This window comes from Triticum aestivum, chromosome 1A, assembly GCF_018294505.1.
Source record: "Triticum aestivum cultivar Chinese Spring chromosome 1A, IWGSC CS RefSeq v2.1, whole genome shotgun sequence".
Classification (NCBI taxonomy): domain Eukaryota; kingdom Viridiplantae; phylum Streptophyta; class Magnoliopsida; order Poales; family Poaceae; genus Triticum; species Triticum aestivum.
Genome location: NC_057794.1, coordinates 575060533 through 575078529, shown reverse-complemented (window position 1 = coordinate 575078529; position 17997 = coordinate 575060533). Strand labels below are relative to the sequence as shown.

Genomic DNA, 17997 nt, shown 5'->3' with positions numbered 1-17997 from the left:
AGGCAGGGGGCGCGCCCAGGGGGTAGGGTGCGCCCTCCACCCTCGTGGAGCCGTCGTGTCCTTCCCGGACTGCTTCTTATTTTTCTATTTTTCTAAATATTCCAAAACAGAGAAAATTTGCCATTAGAACTGTTTTGGAGTCGGTTTACTTACCGTACCACATACCTATTCCTTTTCGAAGTCTGAAACATTCCGGAAAGTGTCCCTTATGTATTCCTCCGGGGTTACAGTTTCAATAACATTGGTTTCAAAATTTATAGGATTACCTGAGATATAATGTTTGATTCTTTGACCATTCACCACCTTCGGATTTGTGCCTTCGAAGTTGTTGATTTTTATGGCACCGGAACGATAGACCTCCTCGATAACGTAAGGACCTTCCCATTTAGAGAGAAGCTTTCCTACAAAAAATCTTAAATGAGAGTTGTATAGCAATACATAATCACCTTCATTAAACTCACGCTTTTGTATCCTTTTGTCATGCCATCTTTTAACCTTTTCTTTAAACAATTTGGCATTCTCATAGGCTTGGGTTCTCCATTCATCAAGTGAGCTAATGTCAAATAACCTTTTCTCACCGGCAAGTTTGAAATCATAATTGAGCTCTTTAATAGCCCAATAAGCCTTATGTTCTAGTTCAAGAGGTAAGTGACATGCTTTTCCATAACCATTTTATACGGAGACATACCCATAGGATTTTTATATGCAGTTCTACAGGCCCATAATGCATCATCAAGTTTCTTGGACCAATTCTTTCTAGATCTATTAACAGTCTTTTGCAAAATTAATTTGAGTTCTCTATTACACAATTCTACTTGACCACTAGACTGTGGGTGATAAGGAGATCCAACTATGATTAACATCATACTTATCAAGCATTTTACAGAAAGCACCATGAATAAAATGTGAACCACCATCAGTCATTAAATATCTAGGGACTCCAAACCTCAGAAAAATAACTTCTTTAAACATCTTAATAGAGGTGTTATGATCAGCACTACTAGTTGGAATAGCTTCTACCCACTTAGTAACGTAATCAACATCAACTAAAATATGTGTATATCCATTAGAGGAAGGAAACGACCCCAAACATCAAATGGTTCAATAACAAGTGAATAATTCATACGCATTTATTGACATCTACTAATATTACCAATTATTTGACATTCATCACAAGATAAGACAAACTTACGGGCATCCTTGAAGAGAGTAGGCCAATAAAAACCGGATTGCAATACCTTATGTGCAGTTCTATCTCCAGCGTGGTGTCCTCCATAATCTTCGGAGTGACACTTGCGTAGGATCTGTTCCTGTTCATGATCAGGTACACAATGTCTAATAACACCATCTACTCCTTCTTCATAAAGATGTGGGTCATCCCAAAATTAATGTCTTAAATCATAGAAAAACTTTTTCTTTTGTTGGTATGTGAAACTAGGTGGTATAAACTTAGCAACAATGTAATTAGCATAATCAGCATACCATGGAGCAGTGTGATAAGCATTTATGACATTAATTGTTCATCAGGAAAGCTATCATCAATAGGTAGTGGGTCATCAAGAACATTTTCTAACCTAGATAAGTTGTCTGCAACGGGGTTCTCAGCTCCCTTTCTATCAATAATATGCAAATCAAATTCTTGTAGCAAGAGAACCCGTCTAATAAGTCTAGGTTTAGCATCTTTCTTTTCCATAAGATATTTAATAGCAGCATGATCCGTGTGAATAGTTACTTTAGAATCAACAATATAAGGTCTGAACTTATCACAAGCAAATACAACTGCTAAAAATTCTTTTTCAGTAGTGGCATAATTTCTTTGAGCATTGTCTAGAGTTTTACTAGCATATTGAATAACATTTAATTTCTTATCAACCCTTTGCCCTAGAACAGCACCTACAGCATAATCACTAGCATCACACATAATTTCAAAAGGTAAATTCCAATCAGGTGGATGAACAATAGGTGCAGAGATTAATGCTTTCTTAAGCATTTCAAAGGCTTCTACACAATCATCATCAAAGATGAATGGTATATCTTTTTGTAATAAATTAGTCAGAGGCTGAGAAATTTCTGATAAGTCCTTAATGAACCTCCTATAAAAACTGGCATGACCAAGGAAACTTCTTATACCTTTGATGTCCTTGGGACACGACATCTTTTCAATAGCATCAACTTTAGCTTTATCAACTTCAATGCCTCTTTCAGAAATTTTGTGCCCCAAGACAATACCTTCATTAACCATAAAGTGGCATTTCTCCCAATTCAAAACAAGGTTAGTTTCTTCACATCTCTGCAAAACTCGATCAAGGTTGCTTAAGCAATCATCAAAAGAGGATCCATAAACGGAGAAATAATCCATGAATACCTCACATATCTTTTCACAAAAATCAGAAAATATAGCCATCATGCATCTTTGAAAGGTAGAAGGTGCATTACATAAACCAAAAGGCATACATCTATGAGCAAAAGTACCGAAAGGGCAAGTAAAAGTGGTCTTAGATTGATCATCAGCTGACACAGGTATTTGGGAGAAACCAGAATAACTATCTAGAAAGCAAAAATGTGTATATTTGGATAATCTTTCTAGCATTTGATCAATAAAAGGTAAGGGGTAATGATCTTTTTAGTAGCCTTATTTAATTTGCGGAAATCAATTACCATCCTATAACCTGTAATAATTCTTTGCGGAATCAATTCATCTTTATCATTAGGAACGACAGTAATACCTCCCTTCTTAGGAACACAATGGACAGGACTTAACAACTGACTATCAGCAACAGGATAAATTATACCTGCCTCAAGGAGCTTTAGTATTTATTTTCTTACCACTTCTTCCATCTTAGGATTCAGTCGTCGTTGGTGATCAATAACTGGTTTGGCATCTTTTTCCAAATTTTTTTTGTGTTGACATAGGGTGGGACTAATGCCCTTAAGATCATCAAGAGTATATCCAATAGCAGCATGGTGCTTCTTTAGAGTTTTCAATATTTTTTCTTCCTCCTTCTCTGAAAGGTTAGCACTAATAATAACAAGGTATATCTTTTCATCAAGATAAGCATAATTAAGAGTATCAGGCAATGGTTTAACCTCAAACACGGGATCACCCTTGGGTGGAGGAGGATCCCCTAAGATTTCAACAGGCAAGTTGTGTTTCAGAATAGGTCCCTGTTTAAAGAACACTTCATTTATTTCCCTTCTTTCATTCATATACATATCATTTTCATGGTCTAGCAAATATTGTTCTAAAGGATCACTAGGAGGTATGGTAATATAAGCAAGACCAATAATTTCATCTTTACTAGGCAATTCTTCTTCACGGTGTTGTCTACGAAATTTAGAAAAGTTGAACTCATGAGACATATCACCTAAACCAATAGTAATAACATCCTTTTTGCAGTCTATCCTAGCATTAACAGTGTTTAAGAATGGTCTACCAAATATAATGGGACAAAAGCTATCTTGTGGGGAACCAAGAACAAGAAAATCAATAGGATATTTAGTTTGCCCACACAAGACTATAACATCTCTAACAATTCCCATTGGTGAAATAGTATCTCTATTGACAAGTTTAATGGTGACATCAATTTCTTCTAACTCAGCAGGTGCAATATCATGCATAATTTCTTTGTATAAGTCAATAGGTATTGCACTAGCACTAGCACCCATATCACACAAGCCATGATAACAATGATCTCCTATTTTAACAGAAATAACAGGCATGCCTACCACAAGTCTATGTTTATCTTTAGCACAAGGTCTAGCAATTCTAGCAGTTTCATCACAGAAATAAATAACATGCCTACCAATATTATCAGCCAAGAGATCCTTAACAATAGAAATATTAGGTTCAACTTTGACTTGATTAGGAGGTGTATAGGTTCTAATATTTCTTTTATGAACCACAGTTGAAGCTTTAGCATGATCTTTTATCCTAACAGGAAAATGTGGTTTCTCAACATAAGCAGCAGGAATCATAGGATCATTATAAGTGACAATCTTTTCTTCAACTTTAATAGGTGCAGCTACTTTTAGTTCAATGGGAGGATGGTATTTAAACCACTTATCCTTAGGGAGATCAACATGAGTGGCAAAATATTCACAGAAAGAAGCTACTATCTCAGAGTCAAGTCCATATTTAGTGCTAAATTTATGGAAAACATCGGTATCCATAAAAGATTTAACACAATCAAACTTAGGTGTCATACCTGACTCCTTACCTTCGTCAAGATCCCAATCTTCAGAGTTGCGTTTAATTCTTTCCAATAAATCCCATTTGAATTCAATAGTCTTCATCATAAAAGAGCCAACACAAGAAGCATCGAGCATGGTGCAGTTGTTATTAGAAAGTCGAGCATAAATTTTTTGAATAATCATTTCTCTTGAGAGCTCATGATTGGGGCATGAATATAACATTGACTTAAGCCTCCCCCAAGCTTGAGCGATGCTTTCTCTTTCGTGAGGCCAAAAATTATATATATATAATTATGATCACGATGAACAAGATGCATACGATAAAACTTCTAATGAAATTCCAATTTCAGTCGTTTGTAGTTCCATGATCCCATATCATCACATGGCCTATACCATGTCAATGCATCTCCCTCCAAAGATAAAGGGAAGACCTTCTTCTTGATAACATCATAGGGCATACCTGCAAGCTTAAATAATCCACAAACTTCATCCACATATATTAGGTTCTCATCAGGATGTAATCTTCCATCTCCTGCAAAAGGCTTAGCTAGCAGTTTTTCTATCATACCCGAAGGAATTTCAAAGCAGACATTTTCATTTTCAGTAGGTTCAGTAGGTTGAGGAGCAACTATTTGCTCTACTGCTCGGGGTGAAGATGTTGGAAATATGCCCTAGAGGCAATAATAAATTGGTTATTATTATATTTCCTTGTTCATGATAATCGTTTATTATCCATGCTAGAATTGTATTGATAGGAAACTCAGATACATGTGTGGATACATAGACAACACAATGTCCCTAGTAAGCCTCTAGTTGACTAGCTCGTTGATCAATAGATGGTTACGGTTTCCTGACCATGGACATTGGATGTCGTTGATAACGGGATCACATCATTAGGAGAATGATGTGATGGACAAGACCCAATCCTAAGCCTAGCACAAGATCGTGTAGTTCGTATGCTAAAGCTTTTCTAATGTCAAGTATCATTTCCTTAGCCCATGAGATTGTGCAACTCCCGGATACCATAGGAATACTTTGGGTGTGCCAAACGTCACAACATAACTGGGTGTCTATAAAGGTGCACTACGGGTATCTCCGAAAGTGTCTGTTGGGTTGGCACGAATTGAGACTGGGATTTGTCACTCCGTGTGACGGAGAGGTATCTCTGGGCCCACTCGGTAGGACATCATCATAATGTGCACAATGTGATCAAGGAGTTGATCACGGGATGATGTGTTACGGAACGAGTAAAGAGACTTGCCGGTAACGAGATTGAACAAGGTATCGGGATACCGACGATCGAATCTCGGGCAAGTATCGTACCGCTAGACAAAGGGAATTGTATACCGGATTGATTAAGTCCTTGACATCGTGGTTCATCCGATGAGATCATCGTGGAATATGTGGGAGCCAACATGGGTATCCAGATCCCGCTGTTGGTTATTGACCGGAGAGTTATCTCGGTCATGTCTGCATGGTTCCCGAACCCGTAGGGTCTACACACTTAAGGTTCGATGACGCTAGGGTTATAGGGAATAGATATACGTGGTTACCGAATGTTGTTCGGAGTCCTGGATGAGATCCTGGACGTCACGAGGAGTTCCGGAATGGTCCGGAGGTAAAGATTTATATATGGGAAGTCCTGTTTTGGTCACCGGAAAAGTTTCGGGTTTTATCGGTAACGTACCGGGACCACCGGGAGGGTCCCGGGGATCCACCAAGTGGGGCCACAAGCCCCGGAGGGCTGCATGGGCCAAGTGTGGGAGGGGACCAGCCCCAGGTGGGCTGGTGCGCCCCCCACAAGGGCCCAAGGCGCCTAAGGGGAGGAGGGGGGCAAACCCTAAGGGCAGATGGGCCTTAGGGCCCATGCCTGGTGCGCCTCCCTCTCCCCCTCCACTTGGCCGCCACCCTAGATGGGATTGGGGCTGGCCGCCGCCCCTAGGATGGAACCCTAGGTGGGGCGCACCCCTCCCTCTCCCCTATATATACTTGAGGACTTGGGGCTGCCAACAGATGAGTTTTTGACCTCTCCCTGGCGCAGCCCTACCTCTCTTTCTCCTCATATCTCGCGGTGCTTGGCGAAGCCCTGCTGGATCACCATGCTCCTCCACCACCACCACGTTGTTGTGCTGCTGCTGGATGGAGTCTTCCTCAACCTCTCCCTCTCTCCTTGCTGGATCAAGGCATGGGAGACGTCATCGGGCTGTACGTGTGTTGAACGCGGAGGTGTCGTCCGTTCGGCACTAGGATCTCCGGTGATTTGGATCACGACGAGTACGACTGCTTCAACCCCGTTCTCTTGAACGCTTCCATTTAGCAGCGATCTACAAGGGTATGTAGATGCACTCTCCTTCCCCTCGTTGCTGGTCTCTCCATAGATAGATCTTGGTGACACGTAGGAAAATTTTGAATTTCTGCTACGTTCTCCAACAGAAGATACCCCGAACAAGCCCCTCAGAGGATTACTTTCCATAGTAACAAGTGACAGTAAATTTCAGTACACTATATAAATTTTTCCTTACCAAATTCCACCTACCAAAGGCGCTTCACTCCCCGGCAACGGCGCCAGAAAAGAGTCTTGATGACCCACAAGTATAGGGGATCTATTGTAGTCTGATAAGTAAAAGTGTTGAACCCAACGAGGAGCATAAGAAAATGATAAGCGGTTTTCAGCAAGGTATTCTCTGCAAGCACTGAAATTATATGTAACAGATAGTTTTGTGATAAGATAATTTGTAACGAGCAACAAGTAACAAAAGTAAATAAAGTGCAGCAAGGTGGCCCAATCCTTTTTGTAGCAAAGGACAAGCCTGGACAAATTCTTATATAGAGAAAAGCACTCCCGAGGACACATGGGAATTATCGTCAAGTTAGGTTTCATCACGATCATATGATTCACGTTCGGTACTTTGATAATCTGATATGTGGGTGGACCGGTGCTTGGGTGTTGTCCTTACTTAGACAAGCATCCCACTTATGATTAACCTATATTGCAAGCATCCGCAACTACAACAAAAGTATTAAGGCAAACCTAACCATAGAATGAAACATGTGGATCCAAATCAGTCCCTTACGAAGCAACGCATAAACTAGGGTTTAAGCTTCTGTCACTCTAGCAACCCATCATCTACTTATTACTTCCCAATGCCTTCCTCTAGGCCCAAATAATGGTGAAGTGTCATGTAGTCGACGTTCACATAACACCACTAGAGGAGAGACAACATACGTCTCATCAAAATATCGAACGAATACCAAATTCACATGACTACTAATAGCAAGACTTCTCCCATGTCCTCAGGAGCAAACGTAACTACTCACAAAGCATATTCATGTTCATAATAAGAGGGGTATTAATATGCATATAGGATATGAACATATGATCTTCCACCAGATAAACCAACTAGCATCAACTACAAGGAGTAATCAACACTACTAGCAACCCACAGGTACCAATCCCAGACTTGGAGACAAGAATTGGATACAAGAGATGAACTAGGGTTTGAGAGGAGATGGTGCTGGTGAAGATGTTGATGGAGATTGACCCCCTCCCGATGAGAGGATCGTTGGTGATGACGATGGCGATGCTTTTCCCCTCCCGGAGGGAAGTGTCTCCGGCAGAACAGCTCCGCCGGAGCCCTAGATTGATTCCGCCAAGGTTCCGCCTCATGGCAGCGGAGTCTCGTCCCGAAAGCTTGCTTATGATTTTTTCCCATCGAAAGACTCCATATAGCAGAAGATGGGCATCGAAGGGCCACCGGGGGGCCCACGAGGCAGGGGCGCGCCTAGGGGGGTAGGGCGCGCCCCCACCCTCGTGCCCAGGGTGTGGCCCCCCTCTGGAACTTCTTGCGCTCGGTATTTTTTATATATTCTAAAAATGACTTCCGTGAAGTTTCAGGACTTTTGGAGCTGTGAAAAATAGGTCTCTAATATTTGCTCCTTTTCCAGCCCAGAATCCCAGCTGCCGGCATTCTCCCTCTTTATGTAAACCTTGTAAAATAAGGGAGAATAGACATAAGTATTGTGACATTATGTGTAATAACAGTCCATAATGCAATAAATATCGATATAAAAGCATGATGCAAAATGGACGTATCAAATGCCACCAGACAACCCAAGAGGCACAATTCCGTCGTACCAAATATCATAAAACCAACAAGTCCCACAACTAAGACAACCTATCCTCACTATCCGATGCATCCATTGCTATCGAGAAGCAAACACATTATAGGATGCTCTAGCTAGTTGTTCTTATACAAATAGATCCTCTGATATTTCGGAGAGTTTGATTCCTGACTTTATTTCTCAATTATTTGTAAAATGATATGTCAATTATCTGTGAATAACATCTTATATCTATACCTAATAATTAATAATAAAGGGGCTAGGCTGGCCCATGCAGTAGGAACCTTCCATACCGCGCTCTGCGTGCTGGGAGAAGACACATCGCGCCTGTTTGGGCCAGCCCATGTCCGAGTGGCTTGTTTTTAATATTTCGTTTTCCTTTTTTGTCTTTGTTTTTTACAATTTAAATAATTTGTGACTTCAAAACAATTCCGAAAAATAAAAAATGCTAATTTTGCAATAAAATATTTAATAATTCACAAATGTTTGTGGATTCAGAAAATGTTCACTATTTCTCAAAAAATATTTCATACTAAAATGATGTCAGCAATTTTGAAAACTAATGTTTGGGAAATCAAAAAATGTTCATGATTTTTTAAAAAAGTTTGTGTATTAAAAAATGTTAATGAAATTGAACAAAATTTCGCCAATACAAAAAATGTTCATGAATTCAAAAACTGTTCGTGACTTACAAAATAGATTATTGATTCAGAAAATGTCTGCTGATTCAAAAAATTATCATGCATTTTAAAAAATGTCCGTGAATTTCAAAAAAAATTCCACCAATTTCCAAAGATATGTTCGTTGATTCTACAAATGTTCGCCTATTCAAGAAAAATGTTTCAAATTTTTTAACATTTTTTATTTTTTTGCAAACAGTATAAAATCTTTATGATTTTAGAAAATGTTCGAAATCTGTAAAAATGTTCAAGAATTTGAAAAATGTTCATAATTTCAGATATGCTCACGAGTTTAAAAAATGTTCATGATTTTCAAAAATTGTTCACGATTTCACGACAATGAGAGTGATAGTGTATCTCGGGGATGCAGCAAAATATGGTCATGGCCATTGAAGATTATGATTTTTTTTCCCATTACAACGCACGGGCCGTTTTGCTAGTTCCTGTAAAAAAAAAGAAGACAACCTACCCTCACACTCCATTGAACCTACCATACTAGTCTCATCTATGGTGAGAAACGGTGTAATTTCTAACATACGTAATCGCCCATCCCATGTTGTGTGTTTGGAGTTGCAGACTTGCAGTCCATGTCGTCTTTGTTGCCGGATTCTTGATTCAATGGGGTCATTATGATCTCCTTAACCGAGCCGTAATGATAATATTCGGGAGGTTCCCAACAAGGTCGACAGTTGGCTCAACCTTCATTACAACTTCACAAGCATATCATTGACTCCGATGCCAGCATCACGAAATGGGGCGCCTTGCCCTCTGAAAGATGTGGTGGCGCCTTGTCCTCTGAAAGATTTGGGAAGCCGGGAATGCAACAGTCTTCCCCCATATTGACCAGCATAGCTCCATCATGATCAGGAATATCATAGACAACTTTACAGTGTCATCGGTTAAAGAACCCAATATCATAGACGACTTTACGGCGTCATCGGTTAAGGAAACTGAACAGCAAGGTTGACACCGATTCTTGGCAGATGTACCTTGTGCCAGCATGCCTATGCAGTGATTCCTCAAAAAACGAAGTGCACAAATTGCAACAACACACATGGGTCCAAGTTAAACACTTAATTTCGGTATATGTTCACACAACCTCTTGCATATACTGTCTTCACAGTTTTAGTTTATATGGCACCACACGTTCAGAGGTCTCAAAAGGTTTTTAGAAAGGTTGGCATGAAGCGCAACGCCCCTATATTACAACACTGCTCAATAAAATTACAGTGAAAACATGGACACAATGAGACTTCAGCATCAGTGCCTAAAGTACAGTAGCCGTCAGGAACCGGAACACGGAGTAGATATGACCGCCGGAGTTCCTGAATATACTCGCCAAATAAAAATACCTACACTGTCACGCCGATGTTATGTGAGCAGCATGAGCTTGCTGAAACCCCAGGCCACATGCAAGGTATTAGTCTGCGCCAGAGAGAGGCTGATCAATCAGTTTGCAGCCACGACATCCGTTGTCGCGCTGGAGCCGAGGAGCTGGCGGAGCTTGGGCTCGCTGTGCTCCATGTGGTTTTTTACACCTGACTTGCTTGTGTCGTCGATCATCGACAAGAAATTCTCCACGACACGAGGAGAGGAGGAGGGTGCAGCAACTGCTGATTTGTCCAGAGGCATTTCTGCGCTGGTCGGTGCTGCGGTGCCCTTAAGTTTCATCTGAGATACGATGTGTTCTTCCGTTAGAGAAAGGCAGATTCAAACACCGGCGGACAAACTAAGGAACATGGTAAAGATAGACCAGTTATCACTGAAAACAAAAGTTCCATACCACTAGAGCAGAATTCTCTATTCTGAGCTTCTCGGAGCTTTTCGTTAGCTTGCCGATTTCAGATTTTAGAGACGTGTTCTCAGCTGTAAGCGATTCTACTTGTGTGGCCAATTCCTCTGTCTCAGCCTGCACCAAAAGGACACTATCAAATGCAGTACTGCGTCCCAGTATCACTGTACTAAGATGCAAATAATAGTTTGTAAATCATATATGGGAGAAAATTCAATTTGGCTTCATGTCCATGTTTCCAGATACTGCTTTCCCTTTTCGAGGATTGGATATTGCTACATTGCAACACATTCATCAAAGAGTACATACAAGAGAGCCTATGAGTTAATAGGAAAACGAGGCCAACACAATATACCTGCTTTCTCAGCCTCGACCGTCTAGCAGATTCCCTATTTGATTGCTTTCTCTTTTCACGCTTTACTTCCCTCTCATCCTGGCATGGAGAAATTCCAAAAAAAAAAAGTCATTCCCTGAAGCAGAAATGGTGTAGCACATACTGTTGGCGTAACAATAATAATGACCTAACAAAAAACGCTAGGAATTGGGTTGTTGTGTGAAAAAAAACAGTCATAATCCAGATTTTCTATCAGATCTAAACAAACAATAGATGGAATGTACCTTAGATGATAATTCAGTTGATATTCCGGTATGAATTGGACCCATAACACCTGGCAATGGAGACACTGGTGTGCCTATTGCCCTTGAATTAGCAACATTCGTAACACTGGGTTTAATGACTGGAGCTGGAAAGCACTGATTTGACAAAATTGCGCCATTTCGAATTATAGGACTAGAAGCTACAACATCTTTATTCCTTGCTGCCGCGGTTGCTTCTGCGTCTGGAGAAAGGTTTAAGGTATTAGCCACTTTCTTGCCAACAGTGAAACTTAGGATAGGACTTGATTACAGCTATGAAGCGACTCAAAGAAGCAAGTGTATCTATTTTCCAAGCAAAGGAAAAAAGATGCAAGTTTGCCTACCAAAAAAAAACCATAAGAGAAGTGTTACAATGCAAGATGGCTAATGCAGCAGGATGACTAATAAAAGTAGGTACTAATACTAGAACCTCTGAAAATTAAACAAGTCAATAGAAAAGTGAAATACCAAATCCACCATCCAAGCTCCGTTTCCTAGGAGTCCCGCTCACCTGAACATGTAAAGTTTTAGCCTAAATCAGGATTGTCCAGACACTAAACACAATACATGTATAACCACACATCCAAATTGGTACCTTCAGATCATTAACATCACTGGAGCCTTCTCCACTATAATCCCCACTGAATTGACCATCAGAAGAGCATAGCGTCAGTTTACCAGAAGAGGACAGGAATACTTGATTCCAGAAACAGAAGAAAAACATGTAAATACCTGGATGATGTTTTTTTACTGTTACCACTGCCGGTAGATACTGCAGACCCATCAATTTCCTTAAGTTTCTTATTGGAACTTTTATCCTTACTGTTTGCAGATTTGGCTGGCTCCACGCTCAATGGACTTGCCATCTTGAAAGCATCAAGACAAAAATCAGATGAACAGAAATAATCCGAACGAGAAACTTAGAAGTGTGTTCAAGGAAGATATCAGCATAATAGGTTCAGATGCTGGAAGTAAAATAGTATAACTATGGAAATGAGTATGGTCAAAGGGCACGATAGGTCATTACAAATGAGTATGAATCTGATATTGCATAAAAGTTATAGAAATATAGAATACAGATTCACACTATAGATCTTTTCTTCTGATAAGCAAGCTACACCATATATATCTTTCCTAACAACGATCTTCTATTCAGCCGGCGGTGAATTACAGCACACCAAAAGGAACATTAAAAGGACCCATTTACCATTTGATTGTTCTGAAATTGCAGTGTAGCAACATCTTTCCTAACACAGATCTTCTATGTTAGGTTGCTCCAAAATTGCAGTGTGCTGGAACATATTTTAATTGAGACTCAGCCAACATAATGGAACTCTACTATCCTTGTGTCCTTCAAACCACAATACTACTGCTCCAGATGGTGATAACAACATATATTTTGTCTTCTTTTTCACAAAAAGTGCATAAATGTCTGAAGCTTCAAACATTGAGTTTTATTTAAGCAAAGTGCAAAGAAGCACAGGGCAATCTGATGTTTACCATGGGCACAAGCGGGTGCGGGTAAGCTCCACCATGTGGGTACATTGCATATGGCGTTCCAAAAGGGGGTGGCATCATATGCTGCAAAGATGAAGAGAAGGAACTTGGATTCAATACAGTGCATGAAGAAACACCACTGTACAGAGAGATAAAAAACCAAATACCTGAGGACCCCACATATACGGTGGAGGTGGATGACCCGCAGCTATGGCTGGGGCAAAATATGCCGGTGGCATGACACCAGAACCGTAGTATGCCTGTAAAGGTTTGATGTTACTGCTTAAATTACTGTGTCATACAGTCTTTGGGAAGTGGGGACAGTAAGAGAACGGGAAAACACTCAACCTGCATGGCCGACCAATCAGGATATGGACTGGGAGCTGGTTGATCCTGCAAATGATGGTGATCCATCAGCCATTTGTCACATGAAATTTCCCAAGCACCCCCCCCCCCCCTTCTTTTTTTTGCGGTGAGTTGTATTGACAGACCAACGAGGCAACAACACTGCATATTAATTTTTGAAGGCCAGTAATACCAGTGATGTTCTTTGCTGCATTGACGGAATTTTTAAAATTGTATATATTTGTGTTGGCAATGAATTTCTTATAATAAATCATACAACTAATTTCCAGAAAGATCGTGCCATAGAAGGTCGGGCGATTTCTCAGCAGTCAGCAAGTTGTATTAAATCAGAGCTTCCTTTCTTTGAAGGCAGTATCTCAGTGGTCGGCGGGTACTTGTAAATGAGCGATTCTTACCTTAGGAGGTGAACCTGATTTTCCAGTCTTCTGGGCAGCCACAGCTTCATCATGCGCCATGAGTTCACTGAACACCTGCCTCTGCCATGTAGAAATCAAGACTGTATCAACATACCATATACTAATTCACCGAACCAAAAGTAGAGGTGAAGTAAGCTTTCAGATGTGCTAGTTTTCCATGGGTCCGGGCGTAGCAGAACCAACCAACCAGACTGTTTCTTCCCGAAAAGAAAATAGACTGTTCGAGTGACTTAATCTCATATATGATGTACAATCTTCCGTGTGGTGGAGTAGCTTTCACGCAGAGGTAGAGAGTGACCCTGAAAACAGACACGGTGGTGTTCCAGAATTCTGATGCTGGAATATATTCACACCAAAGTGCAAACTATCACGGGAAGAAAGAGGAGTTTCCTCTGTCATCAAAGTGCGAACTACCACTAGAGGAAAGAGTTTCCTCTGTCTGGAAGTCAGGGGTGCCGGGCGAAACAGTACCCCAAACACAGCAGGTTCCAAGCCCAGACACAAATGCATCAAGCATGCTCCAAGTCCCCAGTTTCAAGCGCACACGCAACAACCCAGAGAAGCAGCGACATCACTGTCGTCTGCAGCGTAGACTAACAACAGCAGGTTGATTCCCCGACCAATCTCGAACGGCCGGCCCCTGCCTGTATATACTTCTACTAAATTAAAATGCTAACCAGTAAGTACTACTAGTAGTATTAGTATTGTTACCAATTCCGGCACCGGCCTCGAACACCGAAAGGGAATTCGACTACTCCTACGTACGCACGGGACTCTCTCCTTCCAAAATCGGAGGGGATTCACCACGGCGGCGCGGGGAAGGGAGCCCGGACCACACCAATTCCCGGCGAGGCGCGTACCGCCCGCCCGGACGCGCGCGAGCTCGCCCGTCGAGCACGGACGGGCGGACGCTCGGGGAACTCCCCTCCCGCCGCAGGGCGCATTCGTAACAGCGAAGACGCGGGCGAGCGGGGCGGAATTGAGCGAGCATTGCGCGCGGATTTGGACTGGGCGGGCACGGGGCGGGGGCGGGGGCGGGGGAGAGTCGATCTCTCACCTGGAAGGATGGTCTCCGGGCGGCGGGGCTGGCTGTGGCGGATCGGGCGGCGGCGCGGGGCGGGCCGGCGCGGTGGTTCCGGGGAGGAGGTGCGCGGTGAGAGGGAGATGGTGATGGTGGTGCTGGTGGGGCGGAGAGGAGAGACGAGGGAGGGGAAGGAGAGTTGGAGGGGGGCGCGAAAGGCTGGAGCCACGTCACGGGACACGTGTAAATGATAAGGACTGGGCCACTGGGGCGGGCCGTGGGTCAGCGGCCGGCCACGGGCACCCCGATTTGCGTCCCACGGGTTTGGTGCTACAAGGATGTTTTCTTTTGAGGGGTAACCTGCCGCCGCTTTATTATTATCTAAACAAAGTTTGGAATGCATTTGAAACTACATCTAAAATAAAAAAAAAATCCGGTGAAGATTCAAGCCACAGCTCAGATCTCACTTCACCTACACCTACTCTCGCAGGCTTGTGCGCGGCAACATTGACAGACCTCCAAAACCACGAAACTCTGAACTCCTCCACTGAATTGAGCATCGCCTTGATCTCCTAGACCCATGGCCCTACTGCGGACAAATTCCTTTCCTTTTGTTTGATCATTTGCACAAACCGCTTGGCTATCCAGCTCCAAGTGAACCTTCGGTACATTCCTATCGAGTGCTACCTGAATCGCATGTCTACATGCAAGGATTTTCGCTGCTTTCGGGTCAGCTACATGTGGGAAATATTGACAGAATCCTCCCCTAAAAACGCCCTCGTGGTTTCTGATGACTGCACCACCACTGGCACTATTGTCGTGTTTCGACGTAGCACCATCGGAATTGATCTTTAGCCACCCCTCGCCAGGAGGCTTCCATTTCTCAGTTATCTTGGGTATAGGAACACACACCTTGGGAGCATGTACCGATCGCCATTCACTCATATGCTCCCACATGGACTCCATAATTTCATGCGGGGAGTGCTACAAGGATATTCAGCGAGTGCAAACGGTATCTTCTGTCCAATAAAATCACCACTATATTCATAAAAAACAGATTAAAAAAAATTATGAGAAAAAAAATCTTCGGCTTGCATGTTCAAAGAAGGTCGAATGAAGGAGGGAGCAAGAATAATCTAGAGTGTGTCACCTAGGGTGCAAGATGAGCGAGAATGTCTTATTATTAGCTAGCTCTGTTTCTAAATATATGAGATATTTTAGCAGTTCAAACAGATAATGTATTGGTGATGGAGGCAACTACATATGTATGATCAAGCATCATTCTCAATCAAGAAAAAGGAGCGACATGCTCTTCACACTTTTTCTCGATTGGTTTTAAAGCTAAACGCGCAAGACGTGTTTGTTCTTGTCAATTTTCCGACATGGACTATCGTTATCAGACATTAGGTCTTGCTACTTGTAGATAGATGATATTTTGTGAAGAAACCTCACAACCTGTTGGCTATGATGGAAAATTGGATGGAAAAATTAGTGGTGGATTAGGCATGAAAACTTGATTTTTAGTCTCAAAATTATGTTTAATGTGCAGTAGGAATTAACCAGGAAGTTTGAAAGAAAGTAACATCCCCTAAATTAACAGGGAAGGGCAGGGAAGAGATATGTGAGAATTGCTCCCCTTAATTCCCTTTCATATTCCCTCCTCAACTCTCTCCCTCCAGCCAAACAATGGATTATATGTCATAAACCCCTCAAATTTTTGCTCCCTACCACTAATTCGCCCAACCAAATAGGCTATCAATGAAAGGTTGTGTGGCCATTGATTTTACATAATTCACATGCATATTGAGTTGCATTGAGTTGTTCCTTCAGACCCACTTAACCAAGATCGCTAGCTATAGGCAGTGACATGTTCTTGCCAATTTATCGACATGGACTATTGATATTTGGACATTGAGTCTTGCTTTTGTAGACATATGAGATTTTTTTTACAAAACCTCAATAAAAGGTGGTGCAACAATGCATAATTCAGGCACATATCGAGTCACATTAAACTATTCGATTAAACCCATTTAAGAAAGATTATATCTAATTACCTATCTCACGCATAGGCACAAAATTAAAATAAACATTTACGCATTCTGCTTTATAATAAATACCGCGGATCATTCAAAAAATGATCTGTAATTCAAAACTTGGACATACACTTTTTTAAAGTCCAAAGGTCAAATATTAGATAACACAAACCCTTATAAAAACATCCTTAGAGAAATTAAATAATACATTCATATGCTAAGTAGTATAAATCTTTACAAAAATACCTTTAGAAATTAAAATACATCCAAATCTTTGTGGGTGCCGACGTCCAACACGCATCTGAATTAGCAAAGTCTTTTTTTTCTAAAAAATAAAGCAATACTTTTCGAGACATGAACATTTGCTTTTTGTGAACGAGACATCATGAACAAAATTGTGGTACGGTAGAATTAAGAAAGGCACCGCATGCCAATCAAAAATTGGCGTACCGAGGTGTAATGGTCAAGCAATGTCATATTTTGTGAACCAACCTGTAATTGGATGGCTAGGTGGACAGTGATATCCACAGTTCATCAGAGTTCAAGTTCTGGTGCTCGCATTTTTTTTGGATTTCCGGCGATGCGCGTTCAGTGAAAGGAGACGTCCCGTCGACTACGAGATGGGTAGTGTGAATGTGTGCGTTCATAGGGATGAATTTATACGCGTATATATATGCATCTGTACTGTGTGAAAAAAAAGCAATGGCATATTTTGCAAGCTTCATGTACTGACCAAGCTTTCTTGGCTAATTTTCGAGGTAACCAACGTGAGATTTCGGTGAGGAACAAATCAAACTAGCACGCGGCCGTGTAGGTTCTTGGGGTGCAGCTAGCCTGGGATCGCGGGATGGGCGACGGTGCAAGTGGATCGGTGAGCTGGGCCAACGGCGGGTGGGGGTGGGGCCCGCCGTCCGATCCCGCGTCACCCCGCACCACCCATTCCCCACGTGTCGACCGCGCCGCCGGGCTACGCGTCGCCGCGCGCGCGCCCCGAGGGCCAGCGCGGCGTCCCGGTCATGCAGGTGACGTGGTGGCCGCTTCTCCCGCGCGGGCCCCGCCGGAACGGGCTTTCGCACCACGTGTGCGCCCCGCCCATGTGCGCCGGCCGGCCCCTCGCGTAGCGGTCGGGCCACGGCTGATTGGTGGGCCACGTGGCCCGCGTCGTGTGGAGGGGGTGGGTGGGAGGCGTCCGTGACTAGGGGGCTGTTTGGATTGAACCCAAACCAGCCCTGCCAAAACGATG

At 42.4% G+C, this 17997-nt stretch overlaps 1 protein-coding gene across 1 annotated transcript; it reads right to left on the bottom strand.

The window, feature by feature from the left end:
* Positions 1-10048: 10048 nt before the first annotated feature.
* Positions 10049-14925, bottom strand: LOC123069043 (common plant regulatory factor 1). Its single transcript, XM_044491782.1, has 12 exons — positions 14758-14925; positions 13680-13760; positions 13267-13311; positions 13086-13178; positions 12922-13002; positions 12154-12287; positions 12017-12062; positions 11890-11932; positions 11404-11624; positions 11141-11218; positions 10777-10902; positions 10049-10664 (listed from the first exon to the last, which is right to left on the bottom strand). The coding sequence occupies exons 2-12, from the start codon at positions 13737-13739 to the stop codon at positions 10443-10445; spliced, it is 1149 nt and encodes a 382-aa protein (XP_044347717.1). The 5' UTR covers positions 13740-13760; positions 14758-14925; the 3' UTR covers positions 10049-10442.
* Between the last annotated feature and the right edge of the window lie 3072 nt (positions 14926-17997).

Coding starts and splice junctions, on each gene's coding strand:
- LOC123069043 (XM_044491782.1), bottom strand. CDS start 13,739: ATGGCGCATGATGAAGCTGTGGCTGCCCAGAAGACTGGAAAATCAGGT. Junction 13,003..13,085: donor CGTATATGTGGGGTCCTCAG/GTATTTGGTTTT, acceptor TCATCTTTGCAG/CATATGATGCCACCCCCTTT. Junction 11,625..11,889: donor GAGCTTGGATGGTGGATTTG/GTATTTCACTTT, acceptor ACCTTTCTCCAG/ACGCAGAAGCAACCGCGGCA.